The sequence below is a fragment of the Sinocyclocheilus grahami genome, unplaced genomic scaffold (assembly GCF_001515645.1).
Source record: "Sinocyclocheilus grahami isolate Dianchi unplaced genomic scaffold, SAMN03320097.WGS_v1.1 scaffold179.1, whole genome shotgun sequence".
Classification (NCBI taxonomy): Eukaryota; Metazoa; Chordata; class Actinopteri; order Cypriniformes; family Cyprinidae; genus Sinocyclocheilus; species Sinocyclocheilus grahami.
In genome coordinates, this window is record NW_015505358.1 from 990377 (window position 1) to 1006547 (window position 16171).

The window sequence follows — 16171 nt, forward strand, 5'->3', positions numbered from 1 at the left end:
CTCATACAGGTTGACCTTTTTTTTAGACCCCATAGACTTCCATTACATGGGAAAAAACAATATCTTCTTTTGCGTTCCACAGCAGAGAGAAAGTCATACATGTTTGGAACAACACGAAGGTGAGTAAAGATATTTTTGAGTACATTTTTGTTGAATTTATATGTTTATTCCAGTGTTATTTTAGTATCATTAATATACATTGTTTAAAAAAAAAACCGTACAATTATAATTTTTGCTAATAATCTGAATTCGATTTTTTTAATATATTTTTGGTTTTCATTTTAATTTGTTAAAGTTTTAGTAATTTTGATTTTGTTATGTTGTAATTTTATTTGTTTCTTTTTTTAAACGTCTGTACAGTTTCTATTAACTTTTCATTTTTTGTTGTAGTTATTTTAGCTACTTAAATTCATAAACCAAAATGAGAAATGAGCAGAAATAAGTTATATTTTATTTCAGTTAAATGAAAATGATTTAGTTTTAGTTAACGATAATAACCCCAATTATTATCTACAGTATACTTCTTAAATGATACTAATTATCAAAATAAAAAGTACTTATGCCAACTATATCATTCTATAATTCCACAACCTCTGAAAGAAATAAACCAGACGACATGCTAAAGCGTTTGTGTTTACACCAACAGAAGCCATGTTTGGAAGTCATGACTGTTATTTTCCTTGATAAATGCATACACACAAAGTCAGATAGAAAAACTGAAGATGAATGAGGCGAGGGAGATGAAAGGCCGTCACATCAGAGATGCCCGAGGGTGTGATTAATCTGTAATGAATGAAGATCACACACCGGCATAAAGTGCTTCCAAAACACAGCTGCCAGATGTGTTAATTGAGATGAGGAGGAAAAGAAGGAAGAAAACATGATGTTAAGAAGCGATATTGTTGGTTTTGCCGCCAGAAAGTTATCTCTGAATACGAGGCCAGTGGCAACAGCTGTGTGCCAGGCAGGTTGGCATGAGCTTCTTACAAACAGGCCAAGGCCGGATCTACAGCAGCGCTCATCAGACTTGTGTCTCTGCGTATGATGGCGTGTGACGATGTGAGAGGTAATTAATCACACAGAATGCTGATGCTGCAGTGTTCTGGGTGGTAACCAGGGTGTTGCTATGGGGTTGCTAAGGTGTCCTGAGGGATACAGTGTAACAGTCGGGTTCCATTCAAAAAAAAAATTGGGAAATAGATTTTTAGTGATAAACCCTTAACTCTCATGTTGGGTTCATTGCAGTCATTTTGACCTGGAGAGGATTTTCTTTTGCCCGAAAATGCTAGGGAGCAGTAGGGTATAACAACTTCCCCAAAAAAGTTGATAATTTTGGTTCTTTTTCGGGGGTATTTTGCCAACCTTGTTAAACTCGTGGTGTTCGCGGTCAAAAATTACCAGCCTACAAAAAATTGCTTATAAATATTATTACCAAAACCTGGATTCAATATTTTCATCAACTTGTTTTCTTTGAGTTAGCACAGGTTTTGTATTATGTAGTTTATGCATCCCAGGTTTTGAGTGAACATTGTCAAAATGATCCACAAATAATTTTTCTTTCATTAAAAAACTGAAGTGCATAAGCTCAGATCAGTGAGGTCTACGACCAATCAGTGTCAAAACTACAAAACCTGTGCTAACTCAAAGAAAACAAGTTGACAAAAAGAATGAGTCAAAGATTTGTTAAAGGATTAAAGAAGGGTTAAAGACAAATATACTGTAATGTCAGAGGTTGTTAATCGTTGGTATTTGCTTCTTTTGAAGCCATTATTTCAACTTATTTTTTAAAGAATCATGTTTGACGGTGGAATTTGTGGGGAAAAACTGCATTACCCTTAATTCTGTGAAGAAAATTCCACCAATCACAGAATAGCAGCGAGCTCTGCTTTTAAATTCCTCCAATCAGAGAGTAGTGTTGAGCTCTGCTTTTAAATTCCTCCAATCATAGAGTAGTGTTGAGCTCTGCTTTTAAATTCCTCCAATCATAGAGTAGTGTTGAGCTCTGCTTTTAAATTCCTCCAATCAGAGAGTTGCGGTGAGCTCAGCGTTTAAATTTCATCATCATTTTTTATTTGATTATGTCATTCGAAATGCTTCATGGGATTGTAGTTCTTTCCCTCATTAAAGCTGTTCAAATTTCAGAATCTTGTACTGTCTTTTTGTCAGATTTTCAAATATTATTTTGAGTCAAACCAAAGTTCATAATGTGGATTCTCTTTGTAGCTGGTTGGTCTGGTTCATGGCTTATGAACTCTTAAACAAAGACTTATTAAAATAATCTACAATAGAAAAATGACTGAAAAAAAAAATACTTCTGAAAGCAGTGCCACGGAAAAAGTGGGCGGGCACTATTAACACGTTGCTATGTGGTTGCTTACCGGCCCAAGTCAGTTTTATGATATTCTGGTCCCTCCTTGAAAGTTAACGTGATTTTTTTTTCTGTGCGCAATCATTTAGAAACGTACATTAACAGCATATTTAAAGCCTGCTGTCATATCACGAAAGCTTTTGAGTAATTTCCCCACCGAAAGCAAAATTGTTTGCATAAAACGTAAGTGGAAGAAACATCTGTCAGTCACCATTAATGGCTGACAGAATGCAATGCACTTTTATTAGATTATCCCACCACAAAAGGTCGTCTTGTTAAGAACTTTGGCCATAATGTCAGACTGCAACAGACTTGAATATAAACACGTACTAAAGACAGTCAAGCACGGCGTGTTCCTGGTTCTATTCTCTGCCACATGAAAGTAATTCATGACAGCTTGTGTGTATTTACTGGTCCTGGGGCTCAGTGTGAAAACTGAAATTTGGCAGCGTCTTCTAACATTTTTTTTTTTCAGGTAGTGAGAGCAACTGAGAAGTTGAAGCAAACAGCACACACAACTCACAAGTCCAGACATCAATTCAGATGAAGCGGCTTTTTCATAATTGAAGGATAACTGGAGCTTTTTGCCAGATCAGGTTCCTCTGAGAGAGAAAACACTGGGCTGTTTCTCTTTTCCGTGACAAGTTTCTGTTCAATGTATCGGTAAAACTTTAAAGCGTTTCTTTTTTGTCTGAGAAATGTCTTGATGGTTCTTATAAATCTAGTTGATCACATAATGACCCAATATTGATGTACAAAATGGATTTTGTCCGGAAATATATCCTGAATTCTTTGTAACCCAACCATAGGATGGATTATTTCTTCAATGTGTCATATACAGCACAAAGAGCATGGCTGTGTTCAGAACAGTAAACTAGCATCCTATTCTTAATGTGCACAGTATGTGAATTTTTTGTATGCATGGAATACCATGGAATATGCATGGAATACTAGTACACTAACACTTGATGGCTGTGCTGTCAATTCTTCGTCATCAGTTAAGAACCTAGGTGTGCTATTTGATAGCAACCTTTCCTTTGAAAGTAATGTTTCTAGCATTTGTAAAACCGCATTTTTCTATCTAAATTACGACCTATGCTCTCAATGTCAAATGCAGAAGTGTTAATTCATGCGTTCATGACCTCAAGGTCAGATTATTGTAATGCTTTATTGGGTGGTTGTTCTGCACGCTTAATAAACAAACTCCAGCTGATCCAAAATGCAGCAGCTAGACTTCTTACTAGAACCAGGAAGTACGACCATATTAGCCCGGTTCTGTCAACTCTGCACTGGCTCCCTATTGAATACATTTTAAACTTTTGCTAATTACTTATAAAGCCCTGAATGGTTTAGCTCCTCGGTACTTGAGTGAGCTCTTATCGCATTATAGTCCTTCAAGTCCACTGCGATCTCAAAACTCTGGCCATTTGATAATACCTAGAATATCAAAATCAACTGCGGGCGGCAGATCCTTTTCCTATTTAGTGTCCAAACTCTGCAACAATCTACTTAGCATTGTTCGGGAGGCAGACACGCTCTGTCAGTGTTAATCTAGATTAAAGACCCATCTCTTTAACCTGGTTTACACAGAACACACTATCACATTTCTATAATACAAATCTGTTAAATGATTGTCAGGCTGCATTAAATAGGACAACCGGAACCGGGAACACTTCCCATAACACTGATGTACTCGCAATATCGTAAGAAGAATGGCATCTATGCTAATATTAGTCTGTTTCATTATTATTCCGAGGTCACCGTAGATCCACCCAGATCCAGTCCAGATGGTGGATCAGCACCTAAAGACGACCTCTACAGCCCTGAATGTCAGCGGAGACCACGTCAACTAGATGCGCCCCAGAGACAGATCCCCTGCGAAGACCTCATCACCTCGGCACAAGACCACGTGAACCATACAATTCCTCTGCACAATCTGACCTGTGTTGCAGCCTGGAATTAAAGCACACCATGCTGGTTTCATCTGGCCAGAGGAGAACTGGCCCCACGACTGAGCCTGGTTTCTCCCAAGGTTTTTTTCTCCATTTCTATCGCCGATGGAGTCTTGGTTCCTTGCCACTGTCACCTTTGGCTTGCTTAGTTGGGGACACCATTTCTGGCAACATAGTTGACTTGACTGCACAAACACTATTGCAAGAGGACTGAACTGAGAAAACGGACTGTGTTTTATTGTCCTCCTGCATTATCAGCACACGTTTTTCCTGTTTAACTCTGTAAAGCTGCTTTGACACAATCTGTATAAAGTGCTATATAAATAAAGGTGACTTGACTTGAATTCTGAGTTTACATCTCACAATTCTGTTTTTTTTCTGCCATGTAATAAAAAATAAAGGTAATTTTGACTTTTTATCTCTCAGATTTTTTTTTTGCAATTGTGCATTTATATTTCACAATTCTGTGTTTATATCTAGCATTTCTGACTTTTTCTCTGAATTCTGAGTTTACATCTCACAATTATATATATATACAGTATATATATATATATATATATATATATATATATATATATATATATATACTGTAATGCATTGAACTGAACATGAAATTTAGAAATTTAGAAAACTGTAGTATTTTCTTGTAAAACATACTCCAATAATCTTTGTTTTACTTACAACAGGCGCCACATTCTGAATGAATATTAACATAATCAGGTCATGTGACATAAAATACAGTTTAAAATGTTTCTCATGAAATCACGCAAACTATTAAAAAATTAAAAACAGTAAGAAGATAGTATGCATCTTACCATAATAATCATTTTAAACTAGTGTATTTTACTTGTTTCATTCAGAATGTGGTAAAAAAAAAAGTTTTTTGAAGTAGTAAATAACGATTATAAATAAAGATACTATTTCAGTTTTTCTACCTCAAAATTTTACGTTTAATTCAATGTGTTACTTGCTGTTTCTTTGTAATTTATTGTGAAATTTACAAGCAATACCTGAGTGCAAATAGTTTCTACATAATTTTTTTTAAAGTGTAACTATGTTGCATTTTTAATTACATTTTTGTAAATTCGATTATGTACAAATTTATAGTCACAAAATATTAAATAGATATTATTACCGCTAACATTATTCATGTTTCTTCATCACGCAGGAAATTGAGCGGGTTTAAAAACAGCACAGTATGCAGTACGTACTGCGCAGTATGCAGTGCGCTAATATTCCATTGAGAACACAGCCAGAGCGCAGGTCAGAGGTCGAGGGGTTTGTACGGGCGCTCGCTCTTAAGAGCACGTTGACTGACAGACACAAGAGGCCAATACAGTAAACATTTTCACAAGTCAAGCGGCCTTGACAGCACGTGTTTGTATTTGCCTCTCACTGAACACGCCTGCTGCTCCTCAAAGGCCGTCTTTGTGCATTGAGGCGTGCTGAATCCATTTCTAAAACAGTACCGTAACACAATCTATGCATCAATTCATGCATCGGGCTGCACGGATGGTGCGCTGTGCCACGACGCTGCACAACATCATTCATCTGGTTTTGCGTGTGCTAATCACATGATGTGTGATATTTGGGGTGGTACTCACTTCGCGGCTCCCGCGGTCCGTCCACTGTGACCTTTATGGCTCGGTGGTAAGTAGCCACTTGCGGTGGGTTCGTGAATACTGTGATTGTCAGCATGAAGCTCTTTCCTGCAAAACACAAAAAGGTTCAAACCCGATTAATCCGCCGGACAATGTGTCGCATTCATCGCCACGCGTCATTTGCATTTCTCTGCTGGTGACGGTGGGATTTTAACTGCGAGGAACTCGGGCGATTGAAAAGGCCTGGGCGCAACGGAATAATGGAATTAGTTTGGAAAGTGACCCTTGCTGAGCATTGAATTCATAAATATCAGTTGTTGGACATGACAAATCAGAAATGCATAAAACAGACCATGTTAGAATTCATATAGCGTTCATCCAAGTGGAATAAACCATTTATGTATTGTACACCAGTGACTTTATAATATTAGTTATAAATGTTGCAGCATATGTGAATCATTTTATAAATATATTTAAATGTATTTCATTGAAAGATTTTAAGTTCTTAACGTTTAATTTGTTTAATTAATAAATATTTATTTTATTATGAATTTAATCTTTTTATTCACATGTATTATCTTTATTGATATTTAAGAGATTTGATACTGCATAAAAAGTAATGCATACATTATTATTGGTGGATCTCTCTTCTGGATTTTTTTAATTAAGAAAATGACTACAATTTTTATTTTTGGACCACTACTGTTGCTTTATAATATTATTTATATAGAATATGAATGTATAAATGTAAAAGCGTATACATTAATAATATTATAAAGCAACAGTACTTTTCATGCACTGGCATTTGGTTTTCTTTTTTTAAAACAGCCAAGAATAAACATCGGCAGCAGTGCTGTTATTAGTCGTTATTCTTTTATGTGTGAACATTAGAGGGTTGGGTGTGAAGGTGGGGTCCTGCGGTCACAGATTTTCATCTTATGTGACCTTTTACCGATCAACATTTTTCAGATGAAATGTTCATAAATGTGTGCACTCGTAGTGTTTAAAAACTTCCAATTAACTTCAACACAAGATATTGTTACACTAAAGAGGTGACACTTTCTGTCAGTAGCACACAGGAAATACTAAGATACTTCTAATGAGGCAAACTCGGCAGTAATGTGCAAAGCATGCTGTGAAGTCAGGCATGACACATTCTCAGAGCTGCGTGCGATCTGCAATAAGACAGGAAGAAGTGGGTGGAAAGAACTGACACAATACGGCAGGCAGCTACACTTGGTTTAGGCTTCTTACTGTAGATCATCCATCAGGGTGAACGGCTTCAAAACTGGGATTAATTGACTAACTCTAACTCTTGAGGTTTTTTTTGCTTCATTAACTATTGCATTTCTCATGTGCATATGTGTTTTCTAGAACTGCACCATTTTTGATTTACCAACATTCTGCAATAAATCTGGCTAAAGCTCTTTCTAACATAAATTGAACATATAATTAATTAAATAATATATTTTATAGAATAAACACTCCCACATTTTTGATTTCCTGATGTTCTTGTGCATGTTATGCAATACATCTTGCTAAAGTAATATGTTTTTCTTTTCTCCCACAGGAATCCGTCTATAAGCCCCCAAAAGCACGTTCACAGACCCACCTGCTGATACCAAACAAACCAGAGTTTAACCAACCCGCTCCACCAACCCTGGCATCTGTCATCCATCCAAGGGTTTTCTGTTCGAAATGATTTCCTAAACAGAACGAGACAGACTACATCTGAAATGCATAGACTCCTGATCAACAACAAACATCACCCTGTCCTGACCGAACCAGTGTATCCGAATCCATTCATAAATAAGGGTGCAGTACTGTGTTTTGTGTTTTGTCTCAGGAAACGCAGTTGCTTTTAGAAATTCGAGGCGGGTTATTTTTTCTGCTGTCATTTATTTGATTGTGGTCGATCTTATTCTAATCTTCCACATCGCGCCTCGTATCGTTTTCCATATTTAATTTCCTTATGCTGTGCTATCTCCTCCCTGACTTCCTCTTCCAGATCCCATATCATAGATAGAAGAAACTTAAGCCTGTGAAGGTGTGGGTCTCTGTGCGGGCCAAGGCCCTGTTGACTGTGACAGCTGTGAGGAGATAACACGGCTGCGCACACATGCACACTGATAGCGTGTTGAGGGTGTGTGAGGACATGCATTGCTGCAGGAATGTGCTGAGACCAGCCCACTGGTCAAGAAACCACCACATATGCACAGCCAATGTCCACTCGGACTGATAACAGATACATCAGCAAATGAAAGAGTTGCAATAGACTGATTTATAGGGTGGATTATTGGCAAATTCATGTCCACAAGGCCGATTAACATTTTTTCCCCTAATATTTGTTCCAAAATCTATCAGCAGCCTTGTCAGTGGATAGTAAAAAAAAATTCTTTTTTTTTTTTTTTTTCAAATATTTTTCATGCATTTAGTGTACATGTTGTGTAAAGTATCTGGTTATCTGAATTTTTTTTTCTTTTTATTGTCCAAAGCCCATAACAATATCTACAAAACAGGATGGCTGATGACCAATGTTATATAAAATCTAAATAAATAAATAAACGTATAAAATTACATATAAATGTATTATTTAACATATTATTTATATAGACATTATATATATATATATATATATATATATATATATATATATATATAATGTCTATTTTTTACATAACATTTTAGCATTTTAGTTTTGGGAAGGGGGGAGGGGTCGTTTAGATAAATTAATTGGTACATCATGAAATCATTACACAATTTTGAACAGGAATAATAGAAGCTACCATATATATATATAATGTCTATTTTTTACATAACATTTTAGATATTAATTTAAAATTTTATATATCATAATTAAATTTATTTATAGATTTTTTTTTTTTTTTATAAAAATGTTACATGTGTCTCATTAATAATTGTAATTAAAGTTAACACAATTTTACATTACACAATATTTACTAAATTCATTATTACAATATCTTGTTAGCTTTTATGTGTCATATATATATCTACACACAAGTATAAATAAAAAATTTAATATTACAAATTGAATTGCCCAATGCAGTTTAATAATTGTATATAATTATGATAGCAAATACAATGTATATATATATATTTTTTAAAAATGTAACACTCTTTTACACTTTATTTACTCAAAATGCATTATTATTATATATTTATATCTTTTCAGATTTTGGAATTAACACTGGCAGATTGACCACTTCTGTTAATACTGATAAATCTGAAAATAACCAAATATCAGACTACATTGATGTTTATCACATTATGCATACTGTATCAGCCATCAGCCATTGAGAAGCCCATAGACGTCGACTGCACTTCCCCAAACACCTGGAGCTGTTTTCAAGTGTTTTGAGTCTGTCGTTTGTGGGCGCCATGCGAGGGATTCCCTGCTGCACACGTCCGTGCCTCACTTTAAGTGCTCGTGTGGATTATAGGGGCAAGTCTAGACCGCTCGCCCGAGTATACGCAGCCTCCAGCGGCAGACAGACCGCTGCTCTGATCTCACTGCCTGTCCCGGGACACTTCAAAGACCTGCGCTCTCAATGCCTTCTTCCGACAGGATCACAAGAGCGGGATTTTGTCTTTGACAATAATTGCAAGCATATCAAAAGCTGCATTCATCCACACATAAGCAGCCTGTGAGCACTTTGAGCCCGCGTTCACGTCTTAAAGACTTTTTTTATTTGGGCGCATAGGGTGGATGTAACACAAAAGTACTAGATAGGAAATGCCAGTGAATGAATTGGAAATACTTTGCAGTTTTTATTTTGCAACAGTTACAGCCTACTATTTTTTTGTGTGTGTGCGTCAGGCTTTGGGAATGCTGAAATGACAGTCTTTTTTTGGAAAGCACCCTTATTGTCAACATGCAAGCACTCAAATTGTTGGACGCTGGTGGAAAATAATAATGCCTTTCTGTGGTTCATTTCCAATTCTGCAGCTCTTTTCAGTATTTCTGTAAGTGAGGAATCTTGGACAGTGTTCTATTGTGTTCATGTTAAACATGCAGTGCATAATTTGTATTATTTCTTTAAAGGCTACACAGAAGCAATCCACACACTTAATCAATCCATTTTATCGCACTGTTTGTGGTAAAACTTGACTTTCAGTCCATTTGGATTCTGCACTTGATGTCATTTATTGTAAACTAAATGTCTTACGTGATTTTACACTTTTTTTATGATTCAGCCAAAGCAAACGAAGCGGCCAGTGAAGAATAAATACAATTAAAGTGGAAGTACCAACCTCTTCCACTCCTGCCAACAAATCTCAGGTCGTTGAAACGCGCCACCTGATTCTTCATGACAGCTGAGGCGTTCCGCAGCTCTGCCGAGTAGTTCTCGTCATTTCCTGCCATAACTGTCACCACCGTCGCATCAGAAACATCTCCCAGAGCAACAACCTGAACAGAAACGGACACACTGTGACTGTCCCGCTGTAATTTACCCTGCATTTCACTGCAGTCTGAGTGTTTATTCATATTCTGATGAAAACAGGCCTGTGATCCTGATTGGAAGTGACATTATGAAGCGAGACTGCTGGCCTCAGAGGGTTAATAACACGATAAATCTATTAAAACTTGCAAATATAGCACTAAACAAAAGCTAGATTGTTTTTAAATGTGACATTTTAAATCGTGTATGTAAGAAATTCACCTTAAATTGGTCAGAAACCTCAGTATAACGCAAATACACGAATACTGTAACTTTACTATTGAACAGTGAGCATAAAATCTAAAGCAAATGTATTCAACAGACTGTCAAAAATATATTCCAATTTTGTTCAAATGTAAGCATTATGAAAATTTTAATAAATATATAAAAAACGTTTATTTATTGCCAAAAATGATATAGGAAAATATTTAGTAATTTTGTTAATATATACTTTTTTTTTCTTAAATGCACAAAGGTTACTTTGTGCCACTTTTTTTTTTCTTTTCAAAACTTGGATTTTGCTATAAAATGCAAATTCTACAAGTGACCAAATCTTATTTGAGAAGAACAACAAAAAGCAAGCTTTAATTGAGGCGAATGTTTTGGTGTTCAGTGTGAGCAGGAGGGCTCAGATTTACAAGCTCAAATAATTGAACAAAAGTATGTTTACAGAATAAGCCCGAGCGAAACGATTCCTGCTACAGATACTAGCTGCAGTCTGCTCGTATGAAATATTCTATCTTTAGTGAAAGTATTAATAGTTGTGTGTAATTTAGGCCGTGTGATTAAACATGCATGTGTTTGTGTCTATGAATAGCTTCAAATCTCTCAGATTTCACTTGTCTCTCTCCAGCACGGCAGGATTCCTCATTTGAAACTTCTGTAACTCCCATAAATTAAACATTTAATCTGAACATGTAAATAATAATGATAATGATAAAAACAAATACTATTAAATCCATTAAAGCACACCTGTTTATGTGGAAAAGAAACACTGATAAAACATTTTTTTTAATCAATAAGTCATTGCAATAGTAAAAACCTGCAGACTGTTTTTGGTTAAAAGTGTTAAAAGTAGTTTGATTACATTTGAGATCTATTTAAAATGTTCTACTTGCAAACTGTCCTGAAACTTTGAGATTGCATTTACATAAACAGTTAGAAACTTTCATTGTAACTATTATAAATGATTGCATTTTCTTTCCTGCTCATATTAAAGTGTGTTTGTTGTGTATTTTTAATGCTGTCTGGATGTTGGCCAGGTCTCGTAAAAGAGATTCAAATCTGAATGGGACCAATAATTCCCTGGTTTAAATTGATGATATGTAGATGATAGATGAATGTAAAAGGTGCACTGATCTATTAAGTATTAAGATGTCGAAAATGAACAGATCACTAGTTAAAGCGCATGCAAATAGCCAGAAATCTCGCATATAAAGTTGAACCATATGTAAACACTGGTCTGTTAAACATCATATGATGTTTGTAAAGAAACACGTTTCTTAATCACATCTTATTAAACCGTCTCTCTGACCTTAAACGCCACCGGGAGAGTTTTGTTGCACCTCCAGTGAGACGGCAGCACTGAGCACAGAAAGTTGGGGCTGTCCGTCCGCACGAGCTCGGCGGGGTGGTCCGCGATGATCTCCACCATCGTCCGGTTGTCGTGCTGTCGGAGTCTCGGCACCGCCGCGTTCTGCTCCTGCTGCGCATCGCTCATCTTCCCCGCCACCGGCTGAAGGCTGCTGGACGGCGGACTGAACCTGCGGCTGGTGCTCGGATCTACCGGAATGCGCATCACAACAGTGTCAGCAAAGGTAAGGGCACTTCAAACCAGCACCAAAGTCAAGAGTTTTCGATTCAAAATAGATGGGATCTATAGAAAGTCCTTTAGGCGCTTTCCAGAAAGCGAAAAAGTTGGATAAGGTCGGTTCCCCTCGGGCTTTACGCGCGAGCTCTACAGGTGAATCGCGTGGAAATAAACGCGCGGGAGCTCCTGGTTATGCTCAGAAGAACCACCGACATAATTTACGAGGCGATCTTGCTTCTCCTTTGCAGTAACAAACGTCAAAATCCGGAATAAAAGCGAGTCGCTTCTCATTACGCGCGGCGCTCGCTCGGAGAGTTGACTTCAACGCGCTTCCTAAAACGTGCCACCATGTAAGACGTGAAAAAAGAAAGTTACGAAGTTTGCAAAAGTCCTTAAGACCTTTCTTTCTCCATGCAGAGTCTTTGTGAAGGGTTAAAAAGGTGATTCCGAAGGTTGTGGTTAGAAAGATGAAGGCGCTGGAAAGCCGCAGTGTTTTGTCTCGTTGTGTGGTTTGTCTTAGGAGGCAGGGACTTGGGTGAGCTCAGGTTTTTGTGGTTTATATATATATGCAGAAGCAGGAGGATTATTATGCTGATGAGTCTTGAGCACGTCATGTCTCCAAGCACCATTTCATGGCATCACAATAAATGAGCAGTTCAGTGGTTTGATATTTTCTTGTCTTACCAAAGCAATGCAGCAAATACCACACAGAGACAATCTACAGCAGCACGTTTGCGCATCTTAAAATGTTAAGATCAAGCAAACACGTTCCAAGTTCAATGAGGATATAAAAGACGAACTTTATATTAAGCAAAATATTCAACGATATATGCTTTATTATGGTAACAGGGTGAAGCCAGCGAGTTTTCTTTCACTGTCCACTACTGAGAGACATAAAAGCTCATAAAGAGACATAAACACATCTCATTCAAATCCAGACAGAAAGCAAACAAGCGAAGAGAAGAGAAGTGACTCATTTCCTATTTCTAAAGACAGATAAAGAGCCCGGGCTAAAGTTAATATTATACAAGATCAGACAACAACAAAAGCACAGAAGACACGACAACAGCATTCAAGTATATGGAACTAAATTACGACCCTTTGTTGACATTTAAAATGCATATAGCTTATTTTAATATTTTTTGGCTCGTTATTATTTTTTTATATGCAAAGAAGGACACATTAATGCTACAGAAAGTCGGGCAATAACACGATAAAAACGATAATAATATTAATAAAAATTATAAAGTACAAAATAATCATTTAAGTCATACTAATATTTTCTAGTTTCTTTGTTGTTGTTGAAAATGTAGCTACTACGCATTTAAGTTATGTTAATAATTTTAGAGTGTATTAATGTTTTATATAATTTTTTTTTAACCTTATGAATCTCAAAAGCTCTTTTGGTGGCGCTCTTTAACGTTTAAATTCGTCTTTTATTATGCGACGAGGGCAAACGCAGAACTACAGCAGTGCTCGCTTGCCACCGCAGGCTATTGCGTTATATAACCGTTAAAAACTCCATTACCCACAATCCCTGGCAGACCCGCGTGACGCCAAATAGACACGCGCTGACCAGTGTGTTTACATCAGAGACAAGTGCCTCGCAGTTTGAAAGAGCACATGTGGATGGACTGAATAATTCATAACGTAAGGTAAAAAATGTTCAGTTAACGTACTTAAACGTGTGAGGTTAATATTCAGTTCTGGCCATTTGTTTATTTAGTCTGAACGTCAACCGAAAGCGAGACTCGAAAGCTTCTGTTTGTTCAGTTCGGGTCACTGTTTATGTTTATATTTCATAAAATGTGTTATAAACAGTATTACAAACATCATTATGCCTTTATAATGTTGAAACATTTTATTTGAAATACTATTAGCTGCTTGTATTCTTTGAAATGAAGTTGTTAGTTATAGTAAATAGCTTTTTGACAGCGTATTAGACTGGCATGTAACGTTATAACAAAATGCTAAGCCAAATGAGCTAGCGGACATGCAAGTTGTTTGTGCAAAATCACAAATCGATGAAAAAAATCGCAAATTGCTTATTCTAAAGTCCCGTGTGCCTGTATTAGTTGAGGTTTCATACTATTTTCTTCTTCCACAGTCAATTCTGTGTTCTATTCTGGAGAAAAAAAAGGAAAAATCACATCCCCACTCTTGTGTCTAGCCTGACTTTCCCTCATGTGTATTGTTTGTAAAACCTTGGCTGTTTGAAAGACTGGGAAGAGTGATGTCAGCTCTCGATATGAAGTCTGACTCTGTGGAAACTTCACACACACGCACACGCACACACAGACAGACAGACACACACAGAGACACACACACGCACACAGAGACAGACACACACACACACACACACAGAGACACACAGACACACACACAGACGCAGAGACACACACAGACGCAGAGACACAGACACACGCAGAGACACAGACAGACAGACAGACAGACACACACACACACAGACAGGCAGACACAGACACACACACACAGACACACACAGACAGGCAGACACACACACACACACACACATGTTGTGTTTCCATGTTTTATGGGGACATTCCATAGGCGTTATGGTTTTTATACTGTACAAACTGTATGTGCTATTGCCCTACACCAACCCAACCCCTAAACCTACCCCTTACAGGAAACTTTGTGCATTTTTACTTTCTCAAAAAAATTAATTCTGTATGATTTATAAGCTTGTTTCCTCATGGGGACCTCAAAAATGTCCCCACAAGGTCAAAATTTACTAGTATTACTATCCTTGTGGGGACATTTGGTCCCCATAACGTGATAAATACCAGGGACACACACGGACACACACACACACACACACATGATGGAGATTTGAACGTGTGAGCCATTTCTCCTCCTCCTTCCTGTTCAAGTACACGTCCAAGAGCCTTTAATCTACACGTTTCGGTGTGAGAGAAATGGATTTCGCATGATTGCAGGTCTTGTGCAGACGCAGACAGGCGCTGCCGTGTGTGGCGAGGATGTAGGAGGGAAATAAAACATCCAATGGCTCTGAATCACATTTGCCACTTCATTAGGGCCTCGAGAAAGACGTGCTATTAAGTTACATTTCCTTCTTCGGTGACTGCGAGCGCCAAATATGTTTCTGATTTTCCCCCAGTTATGATGATGGTCTGTAAATTTATGAGACAGCTGAGTTGGGGTAATTGTAATTAATGAAAAATATAGTTGAATATATATATTGAAACAGCATGTGGCGGAAGGTTGGAGTTGGATGTCTTGGATAAAGAAGAAATAAATATGTTAGAGGTCTTTGAATGCTGATATTTGTGGGCTGTAGTAAAAGCCTCCTTCCTCAAATCATTTTCTGTCACCGAGATTCATCCGTATTTACACGCTGTAGGACTACTGCTCTTGGCAAAATCGGCGAAAACACAAATCTCATGCCCGCAACTAAATGAGTAAATTAACTAGGCGTCTGTAGAAACAACAAAAAAAGACGTGGAAGCTACATAAAAGTCCTGACTATTTAATTACACAGAGGAAAATGCAATAAATAGAATGGCTCCCTTTTCTGTTCTTTCAAAGCCTTTTGCATGTTGAAGTAATCTTGATTCATTTGCCACATCTGAATTCGTTTTGCCCAGTATGGCGACCATCTGCCTTCACCAGTCAAAGCAAAAGCGTTATCTTTCATCCAACAGAGGGGGCGAAAACAGAAGGAAATTTTACGCCGGGATGTGTTTATTGAAGAAAAGGGCCCTGCTTTTGCTTTGGTGACACTTTGGAACATTTAGTTTCATGTCCCTCTGAGACAGAATTAAGATTTATATTGGCTCTGATTAAAGGAGAGCTTCGCTGAAAAATGGCAATTCATCCTTTATTTATTCACCTTCATGTCGTTCCAAACCCAAATGCTGTTGTTACTCTTGTGGGACGCGGAAAAATAAATTTTGAAAAATATCCTGGGTGCTCTTTGAAGCCATTTGGGACATATG

General features: G+C 37.3%; 2 protein-coding genes across 3 annotated transcripts in view; one reads left to right on the forward strand and one right to left on the reverse strand.

Moving 5' to 3' along the window:
- The window catches only part of runx2a (RUNX family transcription factor 2a), a 59760-nt gene that overhangs the window by 23198 nt on the left and 20391 nt on the right, over positions 1-16171 (reverse strand). For both annotated transcript variants that reach the window (XM_016284033.1, XM_016284032.1), the window contains exons 3-5: positions 11916-12163; positions 10194-10350; positions 5925-6029 (exon numbers count right to left, since the gene is read on the reverse strand). In XM_016284033.1, the coding sequence (XP_016139519.1) occupies positions 5925-6029; positions 10194-10350; positions 11916-12163 (510 nt within the window). The remainder of the gene's footprint in view (positions 1-5924; positions 6030-10193; positions 10351-11915; positions 12164-16171) is intronic.
- Positions 13734-16171, forward strand: part of supt3h (SPT3 homolog, SAGA and STAGA complex component) — a 123921-nt gene continuing 121483 nt past the window's right edge. The window contains exon 1 of the mRNA XM_016284034.1: positions 13734-13846. The gene's annotated coding sequence lies outside the window, so the exon portion shown is untranslated. The remainder of the gene's footprint in view (positions 13847-16171) is intronic.